The sequence below is a fragment of the Camelus dromedarius genome, chromosome 12 (genome assembly GCF_036321535.1).
Source record: "Camelus dromedarius isolate mCamDro1 chromosome 12, mCamDro1.pat, whole genome shotgun sequence".
Taxonomy (NCBI): Eukaryota; Metazoa; Chordata; class Mammalia; order Artiodactyla; family Camelidae; genus Camelus; species Camelus dromedarius.
Window position 1 is genome coordinate 72,014,102 of NC_087447.1, and position 16,604 is coordinate 72,030,705.

Genomic DNA, 16,604 nt, shown 5'->3' on the forward strand with positions numbered 1-16,604 from the left:
GTATATGTCTTTAGAAATGGGGTGTAAGTAAGAAAAGTAAGATAAGGAGGGAAGACTAGCAGAGGGGGAAAGGGTCATTAACCTTTCTTGACAATTTGACCTGGAACTGGCCTTGATTTCTCTTCAGAAAATAATTTTATCATCTGGAATAATGTTGATCATCAAACTGCTCTATAATGTATTTAAGTTGATTTTGGCATCGGTTCTGATATCGATACAGACAAAATATGCAGGTTTCTAAAATCTCCTTTAGTTATTCAGCTGTTAGGCACCTGTAGTGCACAAGGTACTAGGTACTTGAGACGTATCAGTGGAACCACAGACAAAGAAGCTGGCTGTAACAGGGCTGAAAGCCTATCAGAGGGCGACATAAAACACAGCTCTATAGTATGTCAGAAGCTGAGCAGTGCCACGGGGTAAAGGAAGGGCAGAGTGCGAGGGGATGGAGGCTTTAGTGGAAGGGGGTGGTAATAGGTTTAAGCAGAGTATTAGGGTGAGTGTCACTGAGAAGGTGACATCTGACCTGAGCTTTGAAGGCAGAGAGATTTAGCCATGCAGACAGCAAAGGAAGCAGCCACTGTGAACACCCTTGGGTGGGACTGCCAGGGCTGAGTGAAGGTGAGAACAGAAGAGAGGAGGTCAGAGAGACAAGAGGGAATGGGTGCATTGCGTGGGCTTCGGTTTTCTTGGAGAAATTTGGAGCGATTGGAAGGTTTTGAGCAGAAGAATCAGATGATCTGACTACATACATCTTAATGAGGTAACTCTGGCTGTTGTTTTGAGAACAGATTGTTAGAGTTTAAGAATGGAAGCAAAGAAAGTAATCGAGAGGGAATTACAGTGATCCACATAGGATACGTGATATGATTGTGGCCCAGGAGGAGGCCGAAGAAGTGGTGATTCTGGTTATTTTTTGAAGGGAGAGCCTACAATCATTCCTGATGGGTGGGGCAGAGGATGTGAACAAGAAACGCTGAAGATGTTGACAAAACCTTTGGCCTGAGGAACAGAAGGCTACAGGTGCCACTACTGAGTTGTAAGAGAGTACACTAGGACTTCAGCTGTGGAAACCTTAAGGTTTGGGTGAATATTACACATGAAACAGGAGATAATTTGTAGGGATTTTGAGATGTATGCACTTTAGAAGAGGTGAGGATTAGAACTGTACGTTGGGAAGCCATCAGCAAATGTGTAACTGTGCAGGGCCCTTTGGGACCTTTCTGGGACAGACCTCCCCTTCTTCCACGTCCTCCACCTGCCTCTTGTTTGTAGAAAAGCTTTAGTCTTCCAGGCCCCTCCTGAGTCACAAAAGGCTGGCTCAAGAATCAAGGACTGAAAGAATGTGAACATGTGGTAACGAAAATAGCAGTTGGGCCAGGAGAACTGGTAACAATTTAAACAATAGACCAGCCAATGTAACAGAGTCAGGGAATCTTTAGTTCCTCCCTGAAGGACATAGACAACAGTGCCTGATGCGTTCCTGAGCTGTTCTGAAGATACTGAACCCCCATGGGATGGAAAAAGATACCCGCATGATCACACTAGCACACGGCCCCCAGATGAGCTGAACCTGAGGGTGAACAGTGTTAATCCCTGTGACATCGCCCTGCTATGGCACCATCAACCAGTAAGGGAACTGTGCACAAGCTGATCACTCACCACGCAAAGCTGATCACTCACCGCGCACAGCTCTTCCTTGACCTGGCCCTGAGAAACGCTTCTCCAAGTCTACCAGGGAGCAGGTCTTTTGAGCATGAGCTGCCTATACTCCTTGCTTGGCCTTTGAAATAATATTTTTCTGCTCCAAATGTCTGGCCTCACTGTTGGGCGCACAAACTTGGATCCGATAACAGATGGATGGAATATAAATTCGTGCTGTTGGATGAAATTGCCTAGGGAGTTAGTGTAGATGGATGAGACTATACTTCAATTAAAAAAAAAAAAAAAAAAAAAAAGACTAGGGAGAAGGGTATAGCTCAAGTGGTAGAGCGCATGCTCAGCACCCAGGAGGTCCCGGCTTCAATCCCCCGTACCTCCTCCAAGTGGAAATCAGTGAAGAAACCTAATTACCTCCCCCTCAGGAAAAAAAGACTTAAAAAAAAAAAAAAAAAGAAGAAGTCTTAAAAGCCGATCCCTGGGGCACTCTAGATCTGTGAGAAGAGAAGAAACGAACATAGGAGATGCATGGAGGGAGGCAAAAAGAAAGCCAGAAGAGGGTGGAGTTCTGGAGCAAAGTATGTCAAGGAGGGGGGAGTGATGAACTGGGTAAAAAGCTGCTGATAGTTCAGGTAAGGGACGTATCAAGAGGCTACTGATGGCCTTGACAAAAGCAGTTTGGGCAAAATGATTGGCAAAAGCCGGAGAGAAGAAAGGTAAGAAGTGGATGCATACAAAGAACTGGGGCAGAGTTCGAGATCTGCAGATAGTAACTACTCCATGTAAAGCAGATGAACAAGTTTATAGTACACAGCACAGGGAACTCTGTCAATATCTTGTAGCAACCTACAATGAAAAAGAATCTGAAAAGGAATATATGTATGTATCTGGATGTCTGAAACATGATGCTGTGCACCAGAAATTGACACAACATTGTTAACTGACTCTACTTCAATTAAAAAAAAGAAAGAAATGGAGCAGTTGCTGGAAGGTATACGGAGTCAACGTGTTTGTGTGCTGATGGAAAGGATGCATAAATGTGGGGAAACGGATGCTGGAGGAGAAAGGAAGAGAAGCTGCAGAAGTGACAGGGGATTTGATCCACTCACAAATGGGGAGTGTCCACAAGAACAGTCTGTCCGTTGTAGAAAGGGGGAGGGCAGAGTATGTGGATAAAGATGCTGGTAGATGGGTAGAAGAGGTTGGTGACGGGAATTTACAGGCATATTCATCAGATCACTTCAGTTTTTGTGTTTTGAAGTGAGTATGACAAAGCAAGAGAGGGGCAAAGGATTTGAGCCTGCCACAGACGCCTGGCAGTGATCGTGACGTTTGACAATGGGATGTAAGCAGTTTTTACTTTACCGTGTAATTAAGGGAGAAAGAGAGGATACAGAGACAGAGGTTTGAGGGACTATGACTGCCAAAAATAGTGTAGATTAAAGAGAGAAGAGGCTAAAAAGAGTCCAGATTCTGACCTGTGAGTACTTACTTCTTAGAGAGAACTCAGAGGTGGATTTGATATGTTGGTAGATTGTTAGAAATGACACTCAATAATCTGTTTCTGTCCCTTTACAACATGTCTCTGCTATTTGCTGTGGAGTCTATTTCCCACCCTTTACGTCTGTGTTGTTCTGTGAATTGCTCTGACCAGTAGGATGTAGAAATCGTGTCCTAGTTGCCCAAACCTCGGTCTCAAGGCGCTGTAGCTCTGCTGTCAATTAGAGAGAAGCTAGGTACCATGGAAAGAAGTTTGGGTTCTCCTGCTGGAGAGGAGTGTAATAGAAATTTCTGCAGGGACGAAAATACTCCACATTGTCCAGATACTCTGCATGTGGCATCCACTAGCCGCACATAACTACTGAGTACTTGAAATGTGGCTTGTGACTGAAAAACTACGTTTTAAAATTTTTTAAAACTTTGATTAATGTAATTTTTGATACGAATAGTCACATGTGGATAGCATTGACCATACTGGACAGAGCAGCCCCACAGGAAAAAGACCATGTGAAGAGAGAAGACACAGGGACGAGCGCTGAGCTGTCCCATTGACCCCTAGCACCAAGGCACCAGACGTGGGAGCCCCCAGCCTTGTGTGAATCTATGAGGTCCATGTGGAACAAAGATAAGCTGTGCCTGCTGAGCCCTGCCCAAATTCCTGACCACAGAACCACGAGCAGGAAGATTGTTTTAAGCCATTAAATTTGAGGTGGTTTGTTATGGAGCAGTAGGTGACTGACTAGACATGGTGGCAACCGCGTCCTGCCATCCCACGAGGACCTGTCTGGGGTAGGCAGCTGGCCTTTCTCAGGTGACACCTTAATGCCATGTGCCTTTCTACTGAAACAGTGATACTGTGATTCTACAGAAATGCTGACTGCCCCCAGCCCCAGCAAAAGAAATTGAGGCACTCGAAATAGAAAGAAACATTTTCATTTATTGAGCATTAGTGTCACGTGCTGGCTTCTCAGCCCTGCTCAGAGAGGTCTCTGCGACACAGTGGAAGTTTCTAACAGGGAAGTCGGGGCCCCAGGCTCAGGGTGTGAATGTCTGTTCTTTGGGCTGAACAGAACTTGTAAGTCCAGATCTCTCCTATCCCCCATTAGGTATCCTTCTGCTCTGTCTTCCCTTCAAAGACATAGATTGTCGTGGCTCCTGGCCACATGGAAGTGAAGCCCACTTAAGGCCAGAGATGTTGGCTGAGCAGAGCAGGGTCGAGGAATGACCACTTACAGCAGCAGCTGACCTAACACTTCTTAAAGGATCACTGGTGTTTGGCCTTCAGCCCTCCCCTCACTCCTGAGGTCCTGACTGCATGCATTGTATCCTCAGTATTCTTGGTCACATGGAATTTACACCGCTTGCCTCTGCTTTATTTGACTCCCTGATGCCACATTAGTTACATTTGCAAGATCTAAAAGGGCTCAAATTATTAATGAGAAGGATCATTACACGTTAAGTGAAATTTTTATGACTGATGATCCTCATTTTGTGTTTCTAAATATCGATAAGCTGACCTCTGCATATTTTCTTAAGTCTGTGTTATCTTGATGAAGACTATGCTTGGGAAACAGTTGAGAAATGATAATCTTACTTAATTTACCAGGTGGAAAAATACTCAAGTAGTACTCTGCATGATATGTGAAAATTTGCCAACATGACACATTAGATAGGACTGAATATATACAGCAGATGGGAGATTATGGAGAAAAAAAATTTGAGTTTTGTTCGAAGATTTACACATTCTTCTGCAGTGCAGTTTGTGAAAATAAAATATTCAATAGATTTGAAATCCCTTGTAGATTTCTAAGAGCTTTCACCCATTTTATGACAGTTTAAGGTTCTGTAATCCAGTTGTCTGACCCTCTGCTCATGTGTGTGCAAGAGATTTGGGCTTCATGCTCCATCTGGCATCAGCCACAGGAGCCCCTATTGAACTTGAGAGCTGTGGGTCAAGGAGAAGAAAGGAATTCTCATTTGGACAGAGCAGATGTGGAAGCCAAGGAACTTACTAAGCTCAAGGCCCTGAAACAGAGAGTGGAAAACAAAAATGGGGCCAAATTGAAAGTGTTAGCAGTAGAGACCAGGCAAAAGCCAAATCTGGGGAGACTTGCAGAAGCAGCAGAACACTCAGTGAGTTCAAGGAGAATAGGGAACGCACCTGATTTTCCTGCTGTTGTACCCTCGAGACTGGTACGGTGATGACACACATTAAGAACGCAAGAAATGGTTGTTCAGTGAGTAAGTTAATAAGTGAGAAAGTCATTGTTGAGCCTAAGAAGGAATGGTTAGGGCCAAGTCAAAGCTAAACTGTGTGTTAGGCTAAGATTTCCATTGTGACATCAATTCCCTCTCCCAAGGTAGATTTGGGTACTTTTCAGATTTTAAAGTTTATCTCTAATTGTAGAATGTAAGACTGGGGTAGCATGTTGGAGAGAGAGGGTAACATGGCTTCTGCTGAAATCAAATAAGAAAAAAAGAGAGGAAGGATATAAGATATTTGTTGAACATTTCTCATTGCCAAACATGCACGTCTCACTTGATTTAATTATCACAACAACATTTTGTGGGAGGTACAAATATTGTCTCCATTTTGCCCATAAAGAAACTGGGGCACAGACCTGTCTAACTTCAGAGCTGAGCACTTAGACTCCACCCCAGCATATTTCCAGACTCACTCACTGATAAGAATTATTTGCAGTACTTATTAAAAATGTGAGTTCCTAGGACCCAAATCTAGACCTTACTAAATCAAAATGTAAGGGTAAGGTCCTGGATCTGGTATTTCTAACAGATCTCCCAGACGTCTTGGTTTTGTTTTTTTGAAGCGAGTTTAAGGAACACTGCCTGACACATGTATTCCTGGATAGACATCCCATAACAGAAATTGTTGGTTAGAGCCTCAATATTTCACTTATAAAAGAAAGAAATTTAGATGCTTTAAACCATTGAATAAATCTCTTTGTAAAAGTTGGCTAGAAAAGAGAGTGCTCATTAATTTGTGCTTTTAAGAGAAATGTGAACTGTATTTCTTTATTTTTCTTTTTTGGGGGGGAGGGGGAGGTAACTAGGTTTAATGGAGGCACTGGGGATTGAACAGGACCTTGTGCATGCTAGGCACGCACTGAGCTACATCCTCCCCACCATGAACTGTATTTAAATGGAAGAATACCGTGGTGATATTTTACTTCTTCAGTAGATACCAGGTGAACCGTATGTGTAAAAGAAACCAAAATCTTACTGATTTGTTAAAATGCTGTTTAAAAAACAGCTATAAATAGTTTGAATTCCAATTAATGTTTTGTAACATAAAAGGGTGGTTAATATCTAAAAGAAAACATTAAGTCTAATTGGATTTTTAACTCTGAAAAGGCTAGAGAAAGGCTTTTCTTGATTAAAAAAAAAAAATTAAACTAATTTTGTACCATACATTTTGATCCAGGTTAGAGAAGGGAAATTAACTTCCCTTGGAAAATTCACCAATTACCACCAGAGCAAAACGAGGTTAGACAAGTCCTGAACTTGGAAGAAATGCAAACACATTTACCAGGTGCAGTGAAATCTAGCGCTTGATAAATACCAGGATGATCTGTTTAATATTTATGCTTAAATTCTATTTTAGGATAGCTCCCACAGATTTCTTAAGTTTTTCATTAATATTATTGTTTGCTATCTTAAGTTGTTTCGTTAAACTTTATGGAAACCTTTAAAACTGCAAAATTTAATAAATGCAAAGAAGCTTTACCCTGGAAACATGGGTTTTATAAAAGTAATTAAAATATAGCTTAATTTATTAAAAGTTCAATTAATTAATATTATGTAGATTAGTTTAGTGCCACATTGCCTAAAAATTCAATATTTTGTAGTTTTAAAAACCCCAAAACACTTTATAAACATTTTTAAGACTCTGTTTTCATAGTGAAAAGAGTAATTACTTTTTTAGGATTATTATTTTTCTCTGGAAAATATACACATACATCAATTAAACTCTATATTGGCTGAATTGCTACAAGTAGTTTTTGACAAAACATATGTGTAACTTACACTATAAATGCCCAAGAGCCTTACTGTGTCCGCACAATATTAAGTAGCTCTTATTTACTCAGTGATTAGAAATCTTAGTGATTGGAGAGGGGACCAACCGCTACTTTAAATGCTCTTTGCAATTTATTCCCTGTAAGTTTGGAGGTTAAATTTTGTCATTGAGAGTCTTTCCTTTTCTCCTGTAGTGGGGCAAAAGGACAAATTCAGGCAGTTCAGAATTTAGACACAGAACTTCGAAAGCCAGTGCATCAGACTGAGATTAGTAACCATTGTGTTTAATGACTTAAGAGGAAAGCTTGCAAGAATGAAAACGCTGGCCAAGGAGGAGACCTCTGATTCGAGGGGAGCATCTCTGACAACTTGGTAACAGGCAAATTCCCTACAATATCTTTACATTTTTTAATTAATTTTGTGAAAGGCTTCTGTCTAGGATTAAAGAGAAGGAGATGAGTCAATATTTGATGGCAAAGTAAACTACAGAGAGCTGGAAATACATGAGAATTGGAGGTAATAAGGGAAGAAGCCTGGAACGATAAGGTTGGCCCAAGGATTTGTTGAGGGAGTCTAGGAAGTTCAGGGAAAGCGACTGGCCTTACGCATTCTTGTGGCTATGATAGGGACAGCTGAGTTTTTAAGGGCTGAGTATCCAAAGAGGAACCCTATTTTAACCTCGGCAGTAGTCTAGAAGAGAGACGTGGGAGCCCAGGTCATCTAGTAAATCACAGCTCCTCACAGAGGAAAATCAGAATCATGACAGCAAATGGGCCTGTCCAGAAAGAGGGAAAACTACAGGAACTGGACTTGAGAGCATCTGTCCAATGTAACATTTACAAGTCTTGTTTATGGCACCACTTAGTCTCTCAGACTCTGAACCCCTTTACTCGCTCCCCCTCAGTGAGCACTTTGGACATACGAGGTAGGAACCATGCTTATGCCCTGGCAGCTGGCTGCTGCGTGTATGGCTGCTGTGCCGTAAAGAAGGGCTGGACGGTGCCTGACCCTGCACATTCAGCTAGCTCCTGCTGCTTTGTGACTCATGGACATTTGCTTTGTTCTTTCTTAGCCCAGTCGGAGCCTGGAGGTCTCTCCCCACCTACGACTCACTTGAAATCTAGCTGTGTTTTATTCTTTCCAACCAGGATGTCCACCTTGAAGTCTGTTTTGCAGAACATGTCATCACAAGCACCAGAGCCCCTTCTGACAGTACCCCCACCTCCACAACCACACTCCCGGGAATGCTGAGCCTCGTTAGAGCCACTCAGGGCATCTGAGAAAGGGGATGGCAAGAAAATGAGAGCCTTAGTACCCACCTTTTTCTACCTTTTTTAATTTCTAATAACAATAAAGACAAACAGAATAGGTATTCATTTCTGAGATACATTTTAATACATTAGTAATTATTTTATATAATTGAAATGTTTTACTGCATGTTAATATGGTTAACATGGACCTGAAAAAAATGCTGATTTTATTTCTCATAGCATACGGCAAAAGCCCATATTTCTACTAATAGGGACATGAAGTAAATTACTTAGATATGCAATGTTAAGTAGCTTTGAGCACTATCTCCTAAGTAGGAAAAAAGCCACTAAAGCTATTATGCTCTTATAGGAGAAATGGGGGTTGCATGTCTACTAATGAAACTTTCAGTCACTGTCTTATCTATTATTGCATTTGAAAGGAAACACAGAATTAAATATTATAATTAAAATTCAAGGAGAACAAATAATCTTTAAGCACTAAAAATTCAGTGGATAAATTATTTTCAATGTATAATCTCATGAACCAATTATACATACACTATACAACTGTACAAACAACTGTGTATGTTCTCCAAAGGTGGGCAATGCACTGTTGAATGCAATTACATTCTCAAAAAATACTTCATTACCAACTTTTCCACATACTAACGGAAGCTCGTATACAACACATACTAACAAACAGTTGTATAAATTACCTAACCCAGACTTTGAACATGAGAAAGATATCAAATATTACAAAAAGAATGAATACATACATTAATAGATAACTAAAGTACAATGTGTAGCATTCTAAAATGCAAAATCCTAATGTAATCAAAATAATCTCTTTTGTACCTTAAAACAATTGCAAAATGTACAGTTATATCTAACCTATTCAGTAACAATATAACTATAATAAATTCTGCTTCACATATTGGCTCAACAGAATGTCAGTTTATTAGATGTCTTATTATATATGCAGGCACTGTGCTAATTGCTAGGTCCAGAAATGATAAATATATGTCACTATTCCTAAGAGTTTCCCATTAAATGAGGAAGACAAACATGTGAAGAAATATTTACACCACAATGTGATACTCAAGAGAATTGTACTCTGAGTTATTCGAATAACCTTGTTACTTTTGGAACCAGTAGCATAATTTGTTGAGCTAGTTAGACAGTTATGATTGGGAATGTTGTCAAAAAGTTAATGAGATGAATAAAGCTACCTGACCTGTAGAGTTATTTAGTAATGGCCTTGTTTTCTGGAACTATCACGCTGTATCGAACTAAACAAACAAGTACAGATGAATCTCTGGACTTTGTTACTATAAGGCTGGGCTTTATTGATTTGTGAGCAAACTGTCCTCTCATTAACTACCAAGAATGTGACTGCTTTGGTTTCTATTTTTTGGTATACTTTTTAGGGTCTCTTTTTGAATTGTTTTTAAAAAATTCTGAAAACCGTATCTAATGACAAATAATTGAAAGATATTAAAATCTGGCTTTAGACTCCCTCTCCCAGAAGATATATATTTGTGATTATGTTGATGGGGAGTAGAAGGAAAGAGATACAAGGCTTTAACCCATATTGGGTTTATAAGAGCTAGAGAAATGTTTAAGGGAACGAGATGCCTGCATTATCAAGCGATTCTGCAATGCTGGTCAGGCTCAACACACCAAAAAGAAAAAAAAAGCCATAGAGCTAAGATGTATTCTCTGAGGCAACTATACAAGAGAAAGCATGTAATCCCAGCCATTGTGCAGGTTTAAAGTGTTAAGCATTTGAACAAGAAGGAAAATGAAGCCTTGATATTCGAGGAATGGAAGACATGCTGTTTCTAATACTTACGGAGACGGCAACCTAGGACCAAGGATGGAAAGTTATTACAAGGGGGGTAAAATTACATTTCAATGTTAGAAAGAACTTTCTAATAGACCTGTTAAAAAATGGAGGTAGTGAGCACTTTACCCTGAAAGAACTGAATTAGAATTTGGAAGAAAATCATCTGTCAAGGGTGTTTTAGAATTCAGAGGGGCTTTAACAGGTCGGAGCTGTATTAGATTCCAAGGTGAATTTCAAGTTTGATATGAGTCTATGATTTAGAAGAGTTATCTTTTGATAAGTGTGTAATATCATCCTGTGATTAAATTCTATTTATGTTTTAAATCTGATTAAGCATCAGCATCATTAAATATAATTTATAAATACATCTAGAATTTTAAGATATAAAGATATCCTTTCAAATCACAGAATTTTTTATTAGAATCACTACATTTAGCTATATAGCTACATTTACAGTGAAATAAGAACAATAATTTAGGAGAAAATTTTAAATAATGGTCTTTCAAAATCTTCTATTCACTATAAAACAAATGTGCACATACGGTAGACAGAAGGAAAAATCCACATTATATATAGTTCACTATAAATGTCAGCACCATTTACAGACCTTTTTCCTGAGTAATTAAAAAAAAAGAACAAATTTCCTTCAATAAAAATGCTCCTACAATGATGTACTTTTAAGACTCAAGTCTTACTGCAATCTTGAGTATGCAGAATCATTGAACTCAAGTTACCGAGAATACCCAAATGCTAAATAAATGGAAGCAGTAAGCAATCAGGTGAAAATGTGTAAATAGAATGTAGAAATCTTTGGTTGTGTACTCCTGTGTAGGAATTTACTGGGCTAATCACCTGCCACATGCCATAGTCTTTGATAACTAGTTTTATTCTAAGTATGGCTCTATAAAGTGGAGAAAAGTTTTTTCTTAAGTTGAACCAAAATCTGCTGCTTCCCTATAAATTCTAGCCTTTGTTTTTAGGTTGCCCTAAAGAGCTGCCCATTGGAAGACATTTGAGTCTTATACACTCAATTCTAAATATGTGTTTCCAAACACAAGTTCCAATTAAACCAAGAAGGATGATCTAAAAGTAACATCATATATACAACAATATATTTAATCATTATATTTATTGCTTCCAAATCTAAACAGATGTTTTCCTGTTTCTTTGACTCTGATTTTCAAATCACATGCTTTGAGGCACACTGAACACTATTCAGTTGCTCTTACTGGTATCTGGGAAAGATGGAACCATGTTGCAGGATGTGGTTGCTCTCAAACAATATTCTAGCTTCCAAGGGTAACATGGAGTAAATACTACTATGATAAAGACCTCTTTCCCTCCCCATACCAGAGTTGAGTGTTATGGGAATGTAGTTAGTTTTGATTATGTAAATATTCCACATATTGCTTAGTCTCACAGGTAACAGATGAACAAAAGGTGCTCCACACAGTAAATCAAGTTTGAAGATTGCTCTAAATGTTCATTAACTTTGACCTTATATAAATGTTGAATTTAATCTTTTTAATATTTAATAGTGGCATATACCCACTTCCAATTTTAAAAGACACTACTGTATTAGAATTTTCTGCGTGCATAATCCAAATGTAGTGGACCAAGACAAATACTAAAGGATTTAGAAATGCCAAATAGTATTTTCCACAAGAATGAAAGCAATCTGGATAAGGAGCAGAATTATTCTATCTCTTACACTGCAGCATTGGCTGAAGGATGGTAATGAAAGGAAAGTAGACTTTAAAGAAGAAAAAAAAGAAAAAGACTAAAGGAAGAAGTCATAGATAAAGGGATGTTACTTCCTAACCTTACAGACAGAAAAACAGCTCCTCCTGAGGGTACTGAGAACAGTCTTGAGAGATCACTGAGATTTGCATGTCAGAGATCCAGAATGGAAGGTGAGGCCAGAATAATATATATGGTTCTCAGTGAAGCCAAAGTGATTGCCAAGATCAGAAGGAGATAACCAACTTAGTCAATGACCATGTGTGTACATGGTTGGGTTCCTTGAGGATTTTTCAACACAGAGAACCATTTTTCAATAACCATTTGATAAGATAAAATTAAAGTGTTACCTTTACCAGATGATGCAAAATTAGAGAGAACAAGGTCAATGATTAACGGAGCCAAGCCCAGCACAGATTGTGATGGTGCCCAGGGGAAAACAAACAGTAAATACAGGAGGAGTTTGGGGTTTTATGACCAGACAGACTCCTTTTCTTGCAGTTACAACTGATGAAGAGCACTCAGGTACAGATGTAAAGGGATGGCAACAAATGAAAATGATTAACAAGTGACCTGCAGCAGTTTTGGAAACTAAGGCAGAAAGCCTTGTGCATTAGAAAGTGTATTAAATCAAATGCAGAGGGAGCCATCTAAGCTTTGATAACAAGGATATTTCTAGTAACATTATTAGAAATCAATGGCCAATGAGAAGAATGGTAGAAATCAAAATATAATAATGAATCAAGATTAGGAAAGGATTCTACTTTGCTTTAGTTTCTCCTTTCTGGAAAGATGAACAATTCCTAGAGTCATTGCTTAAAAACAATATTTATTTTTTTTTTTACATACTCTCATTTATATATGCTTAAATTAAGACTTTTAGTAAATCCACATACAGGTCACCCAAAGTATTATGTTCTTTCTCAAATAACTTGTTTTCAAAGCCACACATTCACACAGAAGAAAGCCTCCCCTGAATTGTTTCTTTTTCTCTTACACATGCACACAGAGGAAAAAGAGCAGAGCCAACAAAGGTAGATAGGGAGGAAGCCGCCAGTTCTGCAGAATACTTGTATGCAACCGTCATCGGATTAGGGACAGTCTCCGATTTTGGAACTGCACAATAACTTAGTCTAATATCCTGTTCTACTTTGAAAAATATATTTGAAGCTTATGATTGCATAAATTTATATGGTAAAAGACCTGCATTTCAGTATATTTCTACATCTAAAGAATATGTATATTTACAACAGATTAACATTTACTACAGTATATGGGAAACTACATTTGATTCCAGAGAAATAGTCTACACATTACCTGAGCTGTAAATCAGGAGGCTTAAAACCTGAAATGCCTGTACCTTTAAGACTGACTAAAGAAACATGTCCTCTTACAAGGCAGAATCATCTTAGCTGAGAACAAGGATGATTAATACTCTTTCATTGTTCGGGTTAAAGATGATTAAACATCTAATCAGATGCAAGTTTTTGAGTACTACTATCAATACCAAAAGCCCAGTTGTATTTTTAAATTTAGGAAATAATTCACTATAACTTACTGAAGTAGTAAACATACACAGTGCTTTACAGCTGGTATATATCACTATAGGAAGCTGACATGGTACTAGTTGAAATGCTGAAATTTCTTATTACAACTCAAATTTGGACATGTAAAAGTATAAGAAATGTCAACAAGGGTGATCCACTTATCTACAGGTCAGATTTTCTACATCCTCACATTGGAAACTGGCAACATGATAGGAAAAAAGTATTTTAGGACAATCATCCCATAATTCAAGAACTTCACTCCATGGGTTACAATGTTAAGATAAACTCAGGTCAGCTGTAACTTAGAATTAATTAAATCAAGAATGCTACTTTACTGAGCATGAGTCAGAAAATACGAGAAATAATCTTGCTGGAAAATGAAACGAACTAACACTGACAACTAAGACAATCAGCAATTTTTAAGGCATTTCAGTAACTGCCAATGGCATTGTGGCATAACAATACGGTTACATTATGCTCTTAATGAAGAGTTGAATCATAAAAAGAGATAAACCATATTTACTGTACAGTTTAGAAGGCAGGGGAAATACACTACATTTCAGAAATTTCCTGACTAAAAGTGATGAAAGAAATGAAAGGGCTTAGAAGCAGCTAACCAATGATTGGAAAAAATAGGAATTCAACAGCTCTTATACCTATAGTAACAAGGTAGAATTCTCACCTCTAATTTATTTTTCACTTCATGTAATACAGAGTGTAAATAAACGGTTTTTACTACCTAAAGAGATTCCTCCCATTTAAATTGCACAAATCTGTTAACTCAGATTCATTTTTAACTAGTCTTTCATGGATAAAATACTTCAAAAATCAAAACATCAAAGCCTATGAGTTTTATTTTACATATGAAAATACTAAGTATTCTAGATTCTACAAGATTAAATTAAATACAGTGTAATTTTTGGTAAAATGTATTCTGTATTTTAAGTTTCTGGAAATTGCTAATTCATAGATGGTGTACATTCATAGTAATTCTCTAACAGAAGGTGCATTTTATTAGGCTGTGAAGACCTTTTTACCAACAATTAAGGTTAACAGATTTACTGCAGGTTTCTAAGCTGTAATAGTTTTAGGATGTCTGATCACAAACTACTTTTAGTAATGATTAGAAAACCATGGGTCCCTGTATTTATTAAACTGAATCGCCTGGCAGTAAAATTCGGTTAAGGCTCTTGGCATTGGTGAAACTTCCTCCCACTCGGACCTGCTGCTGTGGTAGACCTGGACTTCATCTGTGATTTCATCTGGTGCATAATCACCACCTAATATATAAATTTTATCTTCAATGCCAACTGCACCTGCGTTAAAGCCTGCACATTCAAAAGATCCTTCACCCTTCCAAACGCAAGTATCTGGACAAAAACTATAAACCTTATAGGTGGAAAGGTCACATATATACAGCGTACAGTTTACTGGGACAGCTTTGATTAGTGTTGCGTGAAAAAACTGCCCAAACTCTGCCACTAGTTCAGACCACTGATCGGTTGTGGCATTGTATTTAAAAAAGCAGTCAAGTGATGGGTTAAAAGCATCTGTAATCTCTACCTCTGATCCAAGAACATAAATTACATTTTGGCATGCACTTGCTTCGGGATAGTAGATGCCCCTGGGCAATGGGCTAACAGATATCCATTCTTTGGAAAGAGGGTTGTAAGATTCAACAGCTAAGAGACTTCTAATGTCCTGAGAGCCTTTAGTCTTACCACCTATGACAAATAACCGATTGAGAGCCATAACTGATGTATGCATGGTTCTTGGTGTTTTCATGGTTGATACCAGGAAGAAATCATTTTTGACTGGACAGTAGCACCAGGTTTGATCAGTGGCATCATGATATGACTCTGCAATATGGAGCCGGACGGTTCTGCAACACGGCCCTTTGCAACCACCTGTCAAGAATATTTTCTCCCCATAGCTAGACAGACTAGATCCTGGCAAATCAATTAGGTGTGACTGTGGCAGTATTTTCCATGAATCACTTTTAATATTATAGCAAAATGTGTATTGATTTTCTCCATTTTCCTCAGTTTTGTGAACAAATATGTACTTTTCAGTTGTGGAGGGTCGGGCATCAGGGAAAAGTCCGCCAGAACCTTGCACACACTTAATCGCATCCATGATCACGTCAAAACAGTCTGTGCTTTTGAGTAAACACTCTTCATTGAGCAGACAGTCTTGAAGTGTCTCCTCAGATAAGTGATATAATCTTACTTTTTTAATCAAATAAGGCAGATGCTTTTGCCTTGATTCTAAGTTATGTTTAGTCCAACTGAGGACGACTTTCAGTACAGTTTCTTCTTCGGGAACATTTAATTCATCTGATTCCAGACACTTCTGTAGTACTCCAAAATTCAACTCTAAGAAATCACTGGATTTAAATACTAAAGAAAAGTGATGTTGTACAAAGTATAAAGCATGATCAAACAAACGGGTAGAGCCATAGCTATCTGAGATAGATAATAACTGTAAACAGTTGACAAGATTGATATTTTTTATTAAAAAGTCACTGCAAGCTTTGGATAGGAAGGAAACTTGAAGAAACGATGACAACTGGAGAAACATTTCCACATTATCATCTGTTATCTTTGTTTTTCCAGTATAGGCATAATCAAGAAACGCTTTTACTGCTTTGGAGGACAAATTAGTAATGGTAACACTTCCACCATCTCTTTCTTTCATGTTTACTTCAAACATAGCCCTGCAAAAACAAAGAACACAGAAGAACAAATAAACAGGAATATGTTATCCCACGATAATTTTTGACGTTACCTTGAAGAGGTTTCCTCTACTCTTAGGTTGGTTTTAAAATATATTTCTGAAATGTATTTTAAAAGCACCCTAATATATTACTTTAATATCTGTAACAGAAACCAAATTACTTATCTGTCAAACATACATATTACATAACTCTTGTATTGCAAAATATATACATTATAGCTAAGCTACAGCAAATAATTCAAAGAAGGCTACAAAAATTCAAATTTTGGACACTGATTTGATGTTGTCATACGT

General features: G+C 38.2%; 1 protein-coding gene across 1 annotated transcript in view; it reads right to left on the reverse strand.

Annotated features, from left to right (window-relative positions):
* Positions 1–8,627: 8,627 nt before the first annotated feature.
* The window catches only part of KBTBD3 (kelch repeat and BTB domain containing 3), a 41,064-nt gene continuing 33,087 nt past the window's right edge, over positions 8,628–16,604 (reverse strand). Inside the window, exon 3 of the mRNA XM_010987550.3 lies at positions 8,628–16,290. Within this exon, the coding sequence (XP_010985852.1) occupies positions 14,688–16,290 (1,603 nt within the window). The 3' untranslated portion in view covers positions 8,628–14,687. The remainder of the gene's footprint in view (positions 16,291–16,604) is intronic.